We start from the raw sequence: 18324 nt of genomic DNA on the forward strand, positions 1-18324 counted from the left end.
AATTGCATTAATTTCTGGTCTGATCTTTATAATTTCCTCCCTCGTATGAGATTTGGGCTTGACTTGTTCTTCTTTTTCTAGATATTTGAGGTTCAATACTAGGTTGTTTGTTTGAGATCATTTGTTTTCCTGATGTGAGAATTTGCTGCTATAAATTTTCCTCTTAGGACTGCTTTCATAGATTTTGGTATGTTGTATAAGCATTAACATTTAATTGTATATATTCTTTAATTTCTTTTTAAATTTCACCTGTGGTCCCATTGATTGTTCAGGAGGGTGTTATTTAATTTCTGTGTGTTTACGTATTTTTTGTGGTTTCTTTTACTGCTGATTTCTAATTTCATTGCACTATGGTCAGATAGTATGCATGGCATAATTTCATTTCCTTTGCATTTAATTAAGCATGTTCTATGGGCTAGTAAGTGATCTGTTTTGGTGGATATCACATGTGCAGTTGAAAAGAATGTGTATTCTGATGTTGTGCAGTGGAGCACCCTGTAGACATCCACTAAGTCCATTTGTAAACAGGTTTGGTTCAGTTCTGATATTTCTTTATTGATTTTTTTGTCTTGTTGATCTGTCTATTTGTGACAGTGGGGTATTGAGTTCCTGCATTATAAATGTATTAGCGCTTATTTGATTTTTCTTGTCCTTTAATATTTGTTTTACATAGTTGGGTGCAGTGGTATTTAGTGTATATGTATTTATGATCATTATCTTTTCCTATTGTATTGTTCCCTTTAGAAGAATATAGTGACCTTCTTTGTCTCTCTCTTAATCAGTATTGGCTTGAAATCCACTCTGCAAATAGAGTAGGTACCCTTGCTTTTTTCTGGCTTCCTATTACATGGATTATTGTTTCCCATTCTTTGACTTTTAGTCTATGAATTGCTTTTTGAGTTTAATGTGTTTCCTGTATGCAGCAAATTGTTGGATCTTGTTTCTTGATCCATTCTGCCAGTCTGTTTCTTTTCATTGGTGAATTGATCCCATCTACATTGATGATTATAACTGAAATGTGTTGGCTTATCCTTGTCATGTTATTTTCCTGCTGTTGGTTCCCTGTCTTTCTCCTCTATTTAATTGCTTGTTCTGCCTGGTGGCTTGTTTTTACTGGTGTTCTTGGAGTTGTGGTCTTCATTATCTCTTTTTGAGGTATCCTTCAGGGCATTTTGTAGGGTTGGTTTAGTAGTTATGGATGTCAATTGTTCTTTGTCTTGGAAGTATCTTATTTCTCCATTGAATTTGAAAGATAGTTTTGCAAGGTATATCAATCTGGATTAGAGGTTGTTTTCTTTGAAAACCTAGAATACTTCACTCTAAACTCTCCTTGACTTAAGGGTTTGTGCTGAGAAGTCTGGTATGATTCTGATGGGCTTTCCTTTGTAGGTGATTTGTTTCTTTTCTCTAACAGCTTTTAATATCCTGCTCTTGTGCTTAATTTCTGGGATCCTGATAATTATATGCCTTAGATTTATTTCAATTATAGTTCATTGGAGTTCTATATGCCTCACTTATATGCATATCAAATTCTTTTTCCATGATAGGGAAGTTTTCTGCTAATACTTCTTTGAATAGGCATTTTTACTATCTTCAACTCTCTTATTGACCCCAATCAATCTAATATTGTTCTTCTTTGCATCATCTTGCAGTTGTTGGATTGATTTTTCATGGTCCTTTGCCATTTTTAAGATATCTTTCTTTTCATGGTCATTAGCTGCATTCCTGTCTCTAGTTCAGAAATTTTGTCCTCACCTTCATTTAATCTGTTGTGTATATTTTTAATAGAATTTTTAATCTCCTAGATATCTGTTTGAGTCTGTTTCATGAATTTCATTTCTTTATATTGGACATTCATGGTTTCCATCACTTTCCTAAGCTCTTCTATTCTTTTTTTTAAATCTGTATCTACTCTAGATTTATTGGGCATGTCTTTCATTTGATCATCAGTTCTGTTTTTACCTGAGAGATTATTTTCTCTGTAACCTCATGTATTTGCTTTCTTACTTCTGCTTCTATCACCTCAGAAAAATGAGGTGAGCTACTTCTGATTTCCTCTAGCTCGTTGACTTCTGGAATTGTCCTAATTGGGCTGGAGGTCTGGGATCGCAGTTTGCTTCTGTGTCTTGTCATTTTCTATTTTTCAAAATTTTATTTTGTTTTCTGTGTTATTGTTTGTAAGTTTCTTAGGGCAGACAACTTTATCACTACTATCAAGTCTTCTTTAGGGAATGTCCATTTCTCAGAGATGTTTTCTGGGCCCATGTGCTTCTTGGGCTTTGTGTCTATCTCAAGATCCTACCTTCCCAATTTATTAAGGATCAGAAGTTACTATTTATTTGGCTCAGCACCCAGTTCTTTTATAGTGGATCATAAGAGTGGTTATGGCCCCAGACAATCTCAATGTTGTCTCACAAGGGAAAGCAACTAATTACAACAGGTAGGACATCCTGCCTAAAGTAGTACAGTTAGCAATATCAATAGCCTCAAGCACAAGCCTAGAAACTGGCAAAATTGTGATAACTATTAATTTGGTACCTTTAACCATAGGAGCAAGATCTATAGTTATATAACACAATAAAACATAAACCAGGAGCTGTATGCAATGAGTTTCCCCTTAGTGAGGTGATTTTACCCTCTGAGGAGGGGGAAATTTAAGAGATAGGGAGCAAAACAGAGAGATAAATGAAGGGAAATGTAGTAGAGGCAAGACTGGAGGACAACAGATGATCATCCAAGATTTGGGTATCTGGAGAAAAGGGCAGGAGAGAAAGCATGAAGGATAAAGCAAAAGAATATCAAAGTAATCCAGAAATATAAGAGAGGATTTTCACTCACATGAAAATATCAGAGATTTGAGATAGGTGAGGAAAGAGAGAAAGAGGATGAGTAGAATGAGATAAACATAAAGGTAAAAACTTTTTTAAAAACAGACAGAGGAAACAAAACCAACAAAGAAAGAAAAAAAAAGAATAAAAAAAAAAAGAAAATGCCTCTGGACTACACAGTTCTATGGTAGGGTCCAAGGCAGTATGTTCCAGAACTGTGCTGTGTATCCCTGCCAAGTCTAGTGGTCTGATTTTTTTTTTTTTTTTTTTTTTTTTGGTAATGGGGATGGAACTCGGGTCCTTGGACTTTCGAGACAGGCAGCAGAACCACTGAGATAAATTCCTGGCCCTTAGAGTTTGATCTTGTGTGAGCTGGGGCGGGTCTTCAGCCAGCATCTTTTTGAAGGTCTCTCTCTGGCCCGCCCAAGCCTCTTTATCATGGATTACTGTGGTAGGTTCAACAAGGACAGCCCAGGGCCACTCTCAGTCTTGTGTACTATTGGCTCCACTTGGTCACTTGGTCTTTGCACAGCCTCCTCTGTTTCATGCCCACAGGCACTTCTCTATCTTGTCCTCATACACTTGGGGTGGGGGTGGGGGTGCTGTGCTGCTCAGTTCTGCTCAATCTTTGATCTCCTTTCAAGGGGGTTGATTGCTGTTGCTAAAATCCCACACATGTCTAGTTTTTCTCTGAAGTCACTGGTCGCAACTCACTGTTTTCAACTGCGTCGTGTTCCCAACTTTGGAGTACATAACAGAGAAAGAAAAGAAACAAAAGGGGGGAGACTGGTGGCTCTTCTGTGGGGAAAGAACAGTTATGGCCAGCTCTGTGTTTGCCAGCAGCAGTGAAATCTGCTGCCCGGCTGCAGTGTCCTTTGTGCAAAGGAGGACTAAAGAGAGGAGAGGCCTTCTTTTCCAAATCTATCCTGGATGGCTTGAGTTAGCCACAGCTTTTAAGCCCATCAATTTGGGGGGTACTTTCCAGTTTAGTGATTCTTGCTTAGTGTTGCCATGCCTCTGGTAGCCCTGTTGGTTAATGTGCTATTTTATGAAGTCCTGTGCCTGTGTTCCTGGTACCAGGGATTGAACTCAGGACCTTGCTGTTGCAATGCAGGTGCTGTGCCACTGAGCTAAATCCCTGGTCCTCTTGTGCCTATGTTTTATTTGATCTGATATTTCAGATTGGTTTTGGCATCAGGATGTATGTCCCTCCCTTTCTTCCAATTACTTGTGTTTTAGTTGATTTTTCTCTGAGTAGGTCCAATGTGGCTCCTCTTTTCAGCCATGTTGAATACCTGAACCAACTTTCAAATTCATTGATTCTTGGTTGTTTTTTAATCTCAATTTCATTAAATTTTGCTCAGATCTTCATAAATTACTTCCTTGTATTAGGTTTGAGTTTCGATTATTCTCTTTTTTCTGGTAGATTGAGGTGGATCATTCAATTATTTATTTGAGCTCACTCTCTTTTTCTGATGTGGGAATACTCCTTTAGAAACTTTCTTCTTAGGACGGCTTTTATTGTGTGTCCTGTAGTGGGATGGTTGATTGATTGTTTTGATTAAGAGAAATTAGCTAAATTGGGTCAGCAATTCCATGCCCTGGGGCATAGAAGATCTACCCGCAGGCAGCTCTTTCACCACCCTAGAGTATGGAGGATCCACCCTAGGGCTCCTCCCCTGGATGTTATAAAGGGGAAATGAGGAAGGACTCTGCTGCTTCTGTTCCTTAGGAGCAGCTCCAGTCTTTGTCTTGGACGTCATCTCTTACCTTCCAGTGAGACTCTTCAGCTTTCAGCATGGATCCTTCAGCCTTCCAGCACAGACTCTTCAGTCTTCTATTGCAGACCCATCGGACTCCTGATGTGGACTTGCACAGGATACCTCAGTGAGCTCCAGCCCTTCAACTAAATCGGTCTGCAGAGTGAAGATAGACACTTTGAACTCTTCGGCATCTGACTCTGTGGGTGGCCATTGTAAGCCAATCTTGTAAATTCTTATATATTTGTATATCTTGTGTTATATCCATTTCTCTAGTAAATACTGACTCATACAGATTTTGGTACCAGAGAAGTGAGGTCCTTGCTGTGTCATTATCTGGCCATGTGACTCAAGAGCCTTTGGAACTGGCTTGTAGGAGGGGGAGGAGTTAGGAAAGGTTTGGAGATGCCAACTGAAAAAGGAGAGCTGGACCACCATAGGCTGTACTCTGCGGAGACTCTATTCCGAGCTCAGAAGACCAGAAAACTGGCAAAGACCAGGCTCTAGAGGTTTCTCCTGAGAAAAAGGACTGCATTGGCTGCTAGATGATGTGTGTTATTCCTTGGCAGAAAGTTTGTTTGTATTTCGCTCATGTCCAGAGACTTTGCCTGAGACCGAGATTAAGGATGATGAATTAATTAATCTGGCAGAAGAAATTTAAAGGCAGTCTAATTTTGAGGCAGTGGCATAGCTACTGCTGAGGCTTTTAAGGAGATTTGTGTTGAGAATCAAGAGCAAAGAGCCCAGAAGAATGATTTAAAACATTATGTGTGTTCAGAAAGCAAGCTCCAGCAAAGTTGTGGCATGAAAAGATAGAACAGGAAGAAATTGGTAGCTGAGAAGGAATGGCAGATAGAAAAGATGGCCTGAGGGCATCACAAGAAGCAACAAAACCCTACCCTTTGTACCATCAAAATTTCAAAAGTGAAAGATTTGGCTTTGAGAAGAGAGTCACAGAGCACCATGTTCCAGAATGGCAGTGGCCTAGGGAAGTTGTTCCTCAGGATTTTGTTCATAGGCATTGGACCCCTATAGCCAAGAGAGAAGGAAGCCTGGCTACTGCTCCAGCAGGCAGCAGACCTTTGTGTCATCCATGTGGTGGTGGTTTTAGGTGCAGGCAGAATGTAAGAGTTGTGGGAGTCAGGAAGGTTTCCACTTAGCTTTCAGAAGGCCTGGGAGGCCAGGCAGCGTGCCTCTGAGAGAGCAGTGTGTGAAGCTGTGAGTATGAAGCTGAAGATGCAGTGGAGACTCCAGAAATTTGTAGAAGCCAGGAGCATGAATCATCTGAGGAAAACTTCAAGGAGAGAGCAGAGCCAACCCCAGAGAGAACCCATGAGGGGTACAACAACCAGAAGTGCTGTAGGGGTGTAGCCACTTATGTCCTTTTGAGTTCCCAACTTGCCACAGATTGCTGGGTGTGCTAGAAGTAGAACTGTGGGATTTAATGCTTGCTCTGGTGGATTTTGGTCTTGCTTTTTTCCTATTCCTTGCTATCCTCCATTTATAACCTTTGGAGTGGAAATATCTATCTTGTGCCAAGAGCTTGCAGCTAAGAGTTTACCTTAAATCTCAGAGAAGACGTTGGACTTGGAATTTTCAGCAATGCTGCGACTCTTAGGACTTTGGCAACTCTTGGAGATGTACCAAATGCCTTTTGCATAAAGGGACATCCATGAGTCTTTGGGGGATAAGGGGAAGAATGTTGTGGCTTATGTTTAGATGTTTCCCCAAAGCCTCATGCAGTCACAGGCTTTTTCAGAGGTGGTTGAATTTAGAGTATGTGATAGTGGGATTAAGGGTGTGTGATTACTAAATCAGTCCACTGATTGGTTTGGCACCACCCTAATCCCAGTAGTCTGAATAAGATAAAAGGGGCAGAAAGATGCTCTTAAGTTTCCTTATTCCTTCTGCTAACTTCTGCTTGCCATGAACTGTTCCCTCTCTGGCATGTGCCACCCTGCCTTAGAGGCAGCCAATTATGGACTGAAACCTCTGTGAACTGTAAGCTAAATAAACTCTTTCCCCTTTAACTGTGGGTGTCCAGTATTTTGTCTCAGCAATGAGAGAAAAGTAACTAAGACACATAGTTTCCGGTATATCATACTAGCATTATCATTTGTCTGTAGGAACTGTAATTTCTTCTTCAATTTCATCTGTGACTCGTTGATTATTCAAGAAAGTATTTATTTTCAGTGTGTTTGCATAGTTTCTGCAGTGTTTTTTGTCATTGATATCTGGAGCCATTGCACTATGAGCTGATAATACCCATGAGATAATTTTGATTATTTTGCATTTACGTAAGTATGCTTTATGGGCTAGTATGTGGTCTATTTTGCAGAAAGTCCCACGCACTGATGAAAAGAATGTGTATTCTGTTGTTGCTATGTGAAAAACTCTGTAGATATCTATTAAGATAGGTATCTATTAGATATCTCTTTGTTCAAAGTTTGGTTCTATTCTGATATTTTATTGTTGATTTTTGTGTGGTTGATCTGTCAATTTGTGACAATGTAGTACAGTAAATCCCTGACTTATGAATGTTAGAGTTGGGAACTTTCACAATGTAAAGCCTAAAAAAACCAAATGCAAGATGCACTCATATCTATGAAATACTTTCTGGATTTGTATCAAAGGTGTATAAGACTCACTTTGTCAGACTTACAAATGAATTCAACTTATGAGTGTTCTCCCAGAATGAACTTGTCGATGTTCTCCCATAGTGAAACTCATTCATAAGTTGCAGACTTGCTGTGTTGAAGTTCCCCATTATAATTTTATTGTGCTTATCTGGTTTTTCATGTCCATTAGTGCTTATTTTATGAAGTTAAGTGTGCCAGTATTTGGTATGTATATATTTATAATCATTATGTCTTCCTGTTGAATTGTAGCTTTAACCAATATGTAGTGACCTTCTTTGTCTCTTCTGATCAGTCTTACTTGAAATTTACTTTGTCTGCAGTTAGGATAGCTATTCCCACTTTTTTCCAGGTTCTTGTTGACTGAATATTTTTTTGTATCCTTTGACTTTCAGTTTATCAATTTCTTTTTGGATTAAATGTGTTTCTTGTATACACCATATTGTTGGATCTTGTTTCTTGATAGATTCTGCTAATCTTTGTCTTTTGACTGATGAATTGAGACCATTTACATCACTTAAACATATTACAGAAGATATATAATGTAGCAGAAAGTGATCTGTATTTAGTAAGGTTAAGAATTTTTCCAATGAACTTTTTGTTTTAGTCAACTTTCCTGTTTCCCAACACAATACTCAATGCTCACAACTTAAAGGAAGAAATAATTAATTTAGCTCACAGTTTTGGTTAAGTTGGTATACAGCTGGCTAGCTCTAAGGCTGAGATATCATGGTTGAAGGGCATGGTGGAGCAAAGATGCTCAGTTTATGGCACCTAGGAACAGAGCTGGGAAACAGCACCAGAGGTAAATGGCAAAGAATCATATACAGTACCCAAGACCATGAGTATATAGTAGAGGTTTGTTATACATGATGATTCCATTCATCATGGGGAGTTGGTATATGTACATAACACATTTTAATTTTTTTCATCTCCTTTTCTTCTCCTTCCCTCCCTGCCCTCTCCCTCCATCTCATGTTCCTCTTCCCTTTTGCAAAAGATATGCCTCCCTGTTTCATTCATTTACTCATTCATTTATTTAGAAACCATGGTCTCATTAAGTTACCTAACCAGGACTGAAGCTTGCAATTATTCTACTTCGTCCTTCCAGAGTGCTGGGATTATAGACATGTACCATCATGTACAGCTATGATCTGAATTTTAATTATCAGACTCAAACAGTACTGAGAAAAAATGAAACTTATTTCAGTGACTTGAATCAATTTGATGGAAAAATCACTTTTATCTCTTTGCACATTAATAAAAAAGCATAGAGGCTCTTAGTTCAAACAAATACTGTGGTTTCATATGGCAAAAATAATTAAAACAGTATCTATGGCAAGTCTATTTAATTACAAAATACTTTAGGGCAATTTATTAAACACAGAAATGACAAAAAGGTCCTAGAATTTATTGAAATTAAAAATCACTAAAGCTTAACATATAGTTTTTGAGTTTTGTTTGTTTTTTTATTAAGTTTATTAGTACATTTTAGGTATATAATACAGTTACATTCATCATTGGGGACTTGTACCTTTATATGATGTATCTTGGTTCTTATTTTTTCCCCATTCCCCTGCCCTCCTTTCAACCCCTCCACCCCTGCCTATTTACAGAGACTTTGTTTCCATTTTTTCCTTTTTTCATATTTTTTCCTTTCCTTTTTTCCTTTCCCCTACTCCTCCCACTTCCCCTACCCCTTTAGACCTTTTCTTCCTATTTCACATTAAAAGCATAATATATAGTTAAATAGTCCATTTAAATTATTTTAAAGTGTGCTCCTGGTGAGGAAACTCACCATATAAATGGCATTTAATAAGAATTTTCAAAGTCATTCACATGTATTATAACTTTTTATTGTGTAAAACGTGTAGTGAAGGGGCCTGGAGATGGAGCTCAGTTGGTAGAACTCTTGCCTCATGTTCAAGGCCTTGAGTTCCATGCCAGTTCTGAAAATTCAAAAAAATATAATATGAACAGGAATCAATTAATTTATAAATGGACTGGAATTAAGTAGGAACAGAGTATTATTAAATTATATTATTTTACTACTATATTGTTAGAAAATTTATTTTGGTCAGTAAACACATATCATTTAATAAACCAACTTTAGTAAACTACTCTTTGTCTTACTCTCAACTATATGCTACTATTCTCGTTATTATTTAGTTATGGTAATAATAATATAGAACTGAAATAACTATCTGAAATTGTTGGTGCTAACAATGAATGATCATACAGAATACTACAAAAAGTTAATTGTAGGGTCAGGGGTTTAGCTCAGTGGTTCTGCTGCCTGCCTTGCAAGCGCAAGGTCCCGAGTTCAATCCCCAGTATAAAAAAAAAAGTTAAATGTTCCTAATAAATAGATTTGCAAACAATAAAGAGTATTTCCCCCCCCCATTATTTGGGTTCTTTTAGTTCTATTCCTTTTCTAATTGTGGTATATATAGAGAGAATGTTGTGTCTCTCCTACGCATTTAGATATGTCTATTTTACATGTTGGTTAAATGGTGTGCTAAAAAAAATCTATCTTACAAACTTCAAGATTCTAGTGCTCCTGGATTTCCCAGTGAATGAACTTGTTCACCCTGAGAAGTCAACTATATTGTATTAAGTGATGCCAAGCAGATGAGTTAAGCATACTCCTGTGTGTGTCTGAGAGGGTCATGGAAGCGCAGCCTTCAGTGCTATATACAATTCCTCACTGGGTCCTGACTGCAGCTGTTGCCTGCTTTGCTCCCTGGATGTCGTGAACTAAGAAACTTCTCTGCCATGACTTTCTGCCATAAAAGTAGCTCAGATTTAAGCAATAACATCCTGTTAACATTTTTCAGTATATTATGTGTTTGAATCAGAAATCTTTATACTTTTCTATAAAAGAGATATAATTGCTATCAAATTAATCACATTAAAATATTAATGAAATTAAAATATTAAGTCCAATTTTCTTCTTTCATATTAGGTCATAATAATTATTTAATTTAAAAAAATTAATGAACTTGAACAAATTAAAAGATTGCTCTGGATAGATACAGTAGAATATCTAATTTGTCACCATTTCTGCTTTTCTTTCATATTTCTTTTAGTCCTTATATAATCTTATTTTCTAGCAGCAAAGTGAACTGTTAAAAAAGGAAAGGATCTGGTGTTCATTTCAGCACCACAGCCCCTGGATGTTGGGATATTTATAAGCAGGACAAAAATTCACGAAGTTGTATTATAATCACCAAGTTCAATTCTGTTCTTTTTTCCACTAAAATTATTTAAGTAAAACTTAGTTTGAAATGAGTCTATAAATATCTTATTTTTTTCTCAAAACAAATATTTATACCTTGGCTGAGGTTATTTTTAAGCAAAAAATCTCTTTGTATATTGTTTCTTAAATTTAATTTTGCAGGAAATCACATTTTTAAAAAGCATATAGTTTGTCCATTTTGTAAAGGCAGATTCTTGAAACTTGTTTGTGTTTTGATTTGAAGAGGTACTTCAACATTACTATGAAGTCAAGCTAGAGAGGACAATGGCAAAACTGTTCTGAGTTCTCATGAGTAGCTTTAGATGAGAACTTAACAAAATAAATTAAAACCTTGATAAGTTATCCACTTTAAATTTCTTGTTTCCTTCATAATTCCAAATACTAAGATACTGTTAAGGAACTGTAACTTCCTAACTTTCTGCTCTTCCATGTAAGTCTTAGCTGTTTAAGTCCATGACCACTATTGAGATCAACATCTTATGTAACATAAATTAATCTTTTGGTTTTTGCTTCTCATCCTTAATGATTACATGGTGATTGAAATCAACCATTTAGAAACCACAAAAATAACATGGGCACCTTTTTACTACAAAGACAATAGCACTTGTATTTAATCACAGTATTAGTTAACTTCAGAAATATAACTTCTAAGTTTTCCATAGTCTGGAATGAAAATATACCTCATTTCTCTCATATACCAATACTTTTTTCATCTTATTGATCTTTTGAAATAATTTTAAGTAATTATTACTAGGTGGATTTAAGTATGATCTAAGATTGTAAAATTCACACATGTAACAGTCTCATGGAATGTGTATGTTTTCATTGAGACTTAATTGTAAAGCACAAAATCTAGTTTTATGTTAAATAGGTGGGCTGCTATTCTACAAGAATGCCATTCTTGACAGGCCTTTATGAATTGTTTTTAAGTACTAAACTGGACAATGAAAGCTTTATTTTCAGTCTGTAATTAGCCAAAATAATTCTGGTTAAGCTCTGGTAAAGATCTCTAGAATGAAATGAATGTGAAATATTCATTCTTTATCTTTTTTTCTGGTTCCATTCTCGCTCATGTACTTATCAAAAATAACCCTCTAAGTTATTTTTTTCACTGCTTTTCATGTTTCAGATTGAAAATGTTGATGTCTGCCTTAGTTTTCTAGCAGCCAGAGGAGTAAATGTTCAAGGTCTATCTGCTGAAGGTAAGGAAAATCACAATTATCATAAATAGTGTCAGTGTTGCAAAAAGATTTTTTAGAGTGTAAGAAATGCAATGTTGGAATATGTAGTTCCTTAATATACCAAGAAATTTGATGAAATTTCCAAAATAATAGAAACATGAACATAAACGTTATTGAAGTATGCTTTAATTATTTAAATATGTTCCATATTTTGTCATAACTATCTTTTGCATGACTGAATGGCACAGTGGGTTGTTAGTCAACAAAACACCATCATGTAATATTAACAGCCTACAGTATTTTCAGATTCTGAAGAAGATGCATGGATGATTAGATAAATACTGAACAATATTGGGTATAAACACAGGTAAAATTGTATACTGATTGCTAAAACATTATTTTATCAATAGTATTGCTATAACATATTCAAGTTAGTAGTGAGAGTCAAAATATTCAATAAATTTAAACAAATCTCCTTGAGTTCTTAAACAATTAGACCAAAGTAATTTTAACTTTTATAAAGAAAGAATTTCAAAACATTAATAGTTTGAAAAATCGCCACTACATTTGATATATAGGAAAGTAGAAAAAGATGGAACTAGTTTTTTCATTCATTTATGTTTTGAGACTTTCTTTGTTCCTGCATATAAAAGTGACAAACTTTTTAATAGCAGAAGACAATTTCTTCGAAATAATTAAGAAAACTAAATGATGTTTCTCCTTGTCTTCTTTCCTCCCTCATCTGTCATTCTACTTTTCAGTTTTTCTTCCATCTGCATACTCATTAGTCATTTTAAATCTTATGTATCAGGTTTTTTATATTCTGATGAGAAGCTTTTTGGCTATATAATATTAATGTATAACTTCTAAGACATTTGAATTTTAATACTTTTAGGAGACCTTTACAAAATTTTCAAATACTGTTGATAAAAATCAATTTTTAAGACTATGAGATAGGAAGTGTTGTGGAGCATGCATGAACAATAATTTTTAATTAGACAACTAATTTTATTTTTAAAATTCTGAAAGATGCCGTTAAATACTTTGACAGCTTAGCTTTATGACAATTTACTTTGAAAATTAGCGTTTGCCAACAATATTGGAAATATTAGAGTTCTAAATTTTGAAAATGTCCTGACAACAAAAGAAATTATGTTCTTCTGAAATATAATACATTCATTTCTCAACTTATTCTATATTTAAAGTTTCCTTTATTTTAAATTTTATATATATATATATATATATATATGATACCATGTCATATAATTAAATTATACATTTAATGGCCAAAAAAACTTTGACTCAAACCTTACTGGTGATTTTATCATTAGAATAAAATTTCAGTAACATTCTCCAGGATAATCTTTTGTTTTTCAAGTGGCTAAAGGCAGGCTGTAAATGTTCCCATTTGTTCATGTCTCTTCCTTCTCACATGACAACCTTTATTAATATGTATAATCCTGTTGAATTTTATCCATCCTTCAAAACTATACAGATGCTCAAAGGTGATGTTCTAAATTAAGCATGTACAGCAAAACAAGACAAATCTCTTTAAACAAGATCTTTCAGGTTTATAGGGAAAAAAACGATACTTTCTATTGTGGCCTCAGATTGATCAGTGCAATTCTATGTTACCAAAACTGTGAGGAAGGTCTGAAAGAGAAAGCAACTCAAAAGTGCATTTTATATGACTCATCCCCCTTCATAGTTTGAGTGAAGAACTGTCAGAAAGCAAGAAGTCCACACAGTGCTCTTTAAGTTCCGAAGGGGTCATAAAACCATGACCTCAATGGAGGATGTGTTTTGTTGCCAAAGTAAATTGTATTTAAGATATGACTACAAGTTGTATAGCCTTATTTCAAGCTTTATTACTTCTCTATTTCTAATTTATAGTTAGAGCTACAGAAGAAAAAATGTATATAGTAGCTATGTGAATTTATTTATATTATTTGGTACTATAAAAACTTACACAGGTGCCCTAGCTACTAAAATTAAGATTTATGGGCCAAGGATGTAGCTCAGTGGTGCAGGGCCTGCCTGGCCAGGGCAAGACCCTGAGTTCAATTCCTGGCACCAAAATAATAAATAAATAAAATTAGGATTTATATTTTCATCTATTTAGTTATGTTACTTAATGTCATGTAAACTAATCTTTATTATTTAATAATATAGAACAGGAATTAACAATAGAATGATTGAAACATTAGAAATTGACATGCTATAGGCTGCTTTTTGAAAGATGTGTGTATATTTGGAAGATACTCATATGTATAAATAGATTGGTCAGTGGGCGGTTTAGAAAGAATGTTGACTGCTGTGAATCCAATTGGTACTATGATGTGCACCCACACATCAGTATTTATAAATGCAAGACAACCGGTATTCAGGCAGCTTTTTTCTCTATTTTATAGTCACTGCTATGTTGGTAGCAGCTGTGTATATTTGTGAAGGAAACAGTGTGCTATATCAAATAATTAGCACAAGAGAACAAGGACACCCATTTCCAAGAAGTTAAGTTGGAAAATTGTAGTTCAGGGTCAGCAAAGAGCATTTCCATTGAGTAAGGTTTGTTTTCTCTACCCACCATCCTTTCAGTCTCTCTGAGAATTCCAAGCTGCTTGGAAATGTTGACATATTATGAAAATTCTGATTTGCTTGAAACTGTGATGGTGTAAGTCAGGTTGTATTTCTAACTTGATAGATTGAATTTAGAAGGATTTTTTCCTAGAATTTCATTTGTAAAAATACGCATTCAATTTGTATGATACTGTTTTTATATTTTCTGTTTGATACAGAAATAAGAAATGGAAACTTAAAAGCCATTCTAGGGCTGTTTTTCAGTTTGTCTCGCTACAAACAGCAGCAACACCGTCAACAGCAGTATTACCAGTCCTTGGTGGAACTTCAGCAACGAGTCACTCACACATCCCCTCCTTTGGAAGCCAGTCAGGTCAAAACACAGCAAGATATGCAGTCCAGGTAAGGAAGGGAAGTGGGGGACGCTTTTAAAATTAATTTTATAGCTGTGCAGAAGCTTTTTAACGGGAAGAGATCCCACTTGTTGATTGTTTGTGCTAGTTAACAGGCAACTGAGATTTTGTTCATAAAATCTTTTCCTACACCAATGTCTTCAAGAGTTCTACCTAACCTCTCTTCCAGCCAGTTTGGTGTTTCTGTTTTAATATTTAGATCTTTAATGCATTTCAATTTTAGTTTAGTCCATGGTGAGAGATATAGGTCTAGTTATAATCTTTGGCTAGATATGACTCAATTTTAAAAAATATTGTTTACAAGTTTTAAAAAAGTACTCAGTTTATCAGTATGGTGGGAATATTAAACTACTGTTATAGAAATTAAACGCACTTTCTTTTGATGGATCAGGAAAAACTTCACATCTTTCAGCAGAAATTTTTTGGTTTTTAAAGATAATTGTTTTGTATCAAATATATAAAATGTCTTTGCTCTAAGTATTGTGGCATGGCTCCTTCTATGAATTACTTCAGTATTTAGAATGTGCTATTGAGTCCTGGTCTCCTCTCATAAAAATCTGTCAAAATCTGTCCAAAATTTCAGATCTGTTAAAAATAGGAATATGAGTGTTTGGGAACCTACTTTTGTATTTAAGGTTGTATTTGTGTGTATTAACATGGACATGCATAAGTGTTTGTCTAGCTTGAGTGTCTTGGCACATGTAGACATACAGACTGCAGTAGGGTGCTTCCAAATCATGACAACTTACTTTCCTTTTCCACTACTGTATTTTTACAACTTGGATTTGTATCAGTAAGTACTGAGCCAGAGAAGCAGAACCAACAGAGTTACTGTAAATAATAGGAGGTTTATCAAGAAGAGCTGTGTTACAGGATTGTGAAAGCTGTCTAGGCATGTCTGAAATCTGAAGAACAACCCAGCAGAAAGGGGAGATTAGAACTCTTCCATCATGAGCTGAAACTGCTACACATAAGTACTTCCTTCTCTTAATGAAGTCTTAGTCCATTTTTATAACCTTTCAGCTGGTTGAATCCACCTCATACAGATTGTCTTCTTTACTTAAAATCAACTGAGTGTGGACTTTAATTATATCCCCAAAATATATCCACAGCAACATCTACATAAATATTTGATGTGATGACTGGAACTATAACCTAACCTATTGACATGTCAAAAATGATCAAAGAATGAAGTTTAACAAGGTTCATATGAACTGCTAGATGATTGCTGAACAATGACTGGGGTATTGGTTAATTAATCAAGTCTATTGCATGAATAGGCATCATTATTTTTAAGCTTAAAACCTAGCAATACTGTGTTTATCTTGAAGGTTTTAATTTTTGGTAATCAATATTGACTCAGGAAATTATATTAAAAATTCAAAACACATTCACAAGCTACCTCCTACATACTGCAATTTTACTACAGTTCAGAAATCATCTTCTCTTCAATCTGTCAGTCACCTATATATGGACCTTGTTTTTCACTTTAAATAATATATCTTTCTCCATATTACCATGTAAATTCTATTCCTATTGGAAGATTTTTACTTATAAGGGATTGTTTAAATCTCTGAAAAAAATCATAATTTTACCAAAAAAAGTTACGTATAATATGAAGTCCATGGAATGATAAGGAATAGTTTTATTATTCAAAATGCAGATATTCTCTTCTTAAAACTCTTCTTGGCTTTCTGTGATGTTCTGTGAATTTGTATCAGAATAAAAGTGCAAAACAATCTTTATTATGTAAGTTCCTTAGATTTCCTTAAAAATAAACAATATAAAAATAGGAAACACAATTTTTTACTTATTATAATTTTTATGTTAAGATGGTGATATAAAAAAGTCCAAGATTTAAAAATTCTCGGAAATCATATTTCCTGGAGTTTGGGTTTTTTTTTAGTACCGGGGATCGAACTTGGGACCTTGCACTTGCCATGCAGGTAGCAGCACCCTGAGTTAAATCTCCGGCCCTCCTGGAGTTTGATTTAAGCAATTTGATTGCAGAGAAAGCAAAAATAGTTACTCAAAAAAATTTAAGAAAAGTGATTTTGTACAAAGCATGTTATCTTTGGAAATTATATGGAATATCATTTGTCATTATTTTACCTCACTTAATATCTATCTGCTATGTGGAATTTCTTGTCTGGAATTTTCCATCCAAAATTTCATGGTAATTATGAACTTTTTGTAGAAATGTTTCTTTTCCTATTCTTTTTCTCAGCTATACATGTCTGGTAAGAAACTGCAAGGAACTTTTAAACACAAAGCCATATAACAAAAGCCATAGTTTTTATACAATTTTGGGGAAAGAAATCTTTTTTTCTTTTTTTTTGCAAGTTTTTCTGAAAGCTATCCTTTCATCAATGTCCTTTAAGACTGAAGTAGATGGACTCTTACATAATTTTTCTTCTGATCATTTGGATTTAATTATATTTTGAATTGATATCTATTTTAATGAATGTTTGTAAAGTACCCACTTTGTTATTTACAGTATTCATGACCCTAAAATATAGGAATTTAAAGGGAATTTTTATAGAACTTGTGATACATTTTGAAGAATATACCTATTTTCATTCATATAGATTTGGTGTATTGAATTAGTGTATATTGAATTAGTCCCTGTTTTAGAATGTATGTGCACTTACCTGCAACAATTAATATTTTAAAATCATTTTTCAGAACTCCATAATGATAAGAGCCACTTAGCCAAGTCTAAGATCCTTCAGGTCAGTTGATCAGATGTTGTCTTCTCAATGAGATTAATTTTGACCACACCTTTGATATGACAATCTGCCTACCCTGGTTTCCCATGGGACTTTGTAATACTGTTTCTTTTTCCATAACTCTAATCACCAGCTAACTTACTCTTCACATTCAGTGTTCATTGTTCATTACTTCCACTGTACCATTCTAGAATGTGAGCACTGTAAAGGCAGCAATATATATATATATATATATATATATATATATATGTATATAATTTTGATTACTGCTATAGTACAAGGACTAGCACAGCCTTATGCTTTGCAGGTTCTTAATAATTAAACCTAAAGTGAATTATTTTAAGAATTAATGAATCTTGGGGCAGGGATGTAGCTCAGGGGTGCAGCACCTGCCTGGCAAGGGTGAGGCCCTGAGTTTGATTCCCGGTGCCAAAAAAGAAAAAGTGAAAAAAAAAAGACCAAAAAAAAGCCCCTTTAAAAGAATTAATGAATCTATATTTTTGCTGCTTCAGTTTAGACTAAGAAAACTATAATATTTAAAGTTACAAAGGCACAGAGAGACAAATACTGAATATTTTAACTAATATATGTAAAAGCTAAAAGTTGATCTTGAAGTAGAGAACAGAATAGTTGTTAGAAGAGCCTAGAAATGATCTGGAGGAGGAGATGGAGGAAGAATGGTCAGTGAGTATAGGGGTCCATTTGGGTAGGGGGATAACTTCTAATGTATTTTTTTAGTCTGTAGGCTCACTATGGTTAATAATAATGAATTAAATATTTTAGCTGGTAGGGAAGATTTTGAAAGTACCTGTACTATTTACTCTCCTGTCACTGAGAAACAATACCTAACACCCACGATTTAAACAGAGAAAGGTTTATTTGTCTCACAGTTTCAGTGGAGGCTCCAAGTCAGAAATATCATGGTAGAAGGGCCTGGCATT

General features: G+C 34.9%; 1 protein-coding gene across 9 annotated transcripts in view; it reads left to right on the forward strand.

Moving 5' to 3' along the window:
• Nucleotides 1-18324, forward strand: part of Nav3 (neuron navigator 3) — an 813909-nt gene that overhangs the window by 586624 nt on the left and 208961 nt on the right. For all 9 annotated transcript variants that reach the window (XM_013072315.3, XM_013072311.3, XM_087192477.1 and 6 more), the window contains 2 exons: nucleotides 11613-11685; nucleotides 14460-14643. In XM_013072315.3, the coding sequence (XP_012927769.1) occupies nucleotides 11613-11685; nucleotides 14460-14643 (257 nt within the window). The remainder of the gene's footprint in view (nucleotides 1-11612; nucleotides 11686-14459; nucleotides 14644-18324) is intronic.

This window comes from Heterocephalus glaber, unplaced genomic scaffold (genome assembly GCF_053883595.1).
Source record: "Heterocephalus glaber isolate CG9 unplaced genomic scaffold, H.glaber_assembly_v1.0 deba00001571, whole genome shotgun sequence".
Taxonomy (NCBI): Eukaryota; Metazoa; Chordata; class Mammalia; order Rodentia; family Bathyergidae; genus Heterocephalus; species Heterocephalus glaber.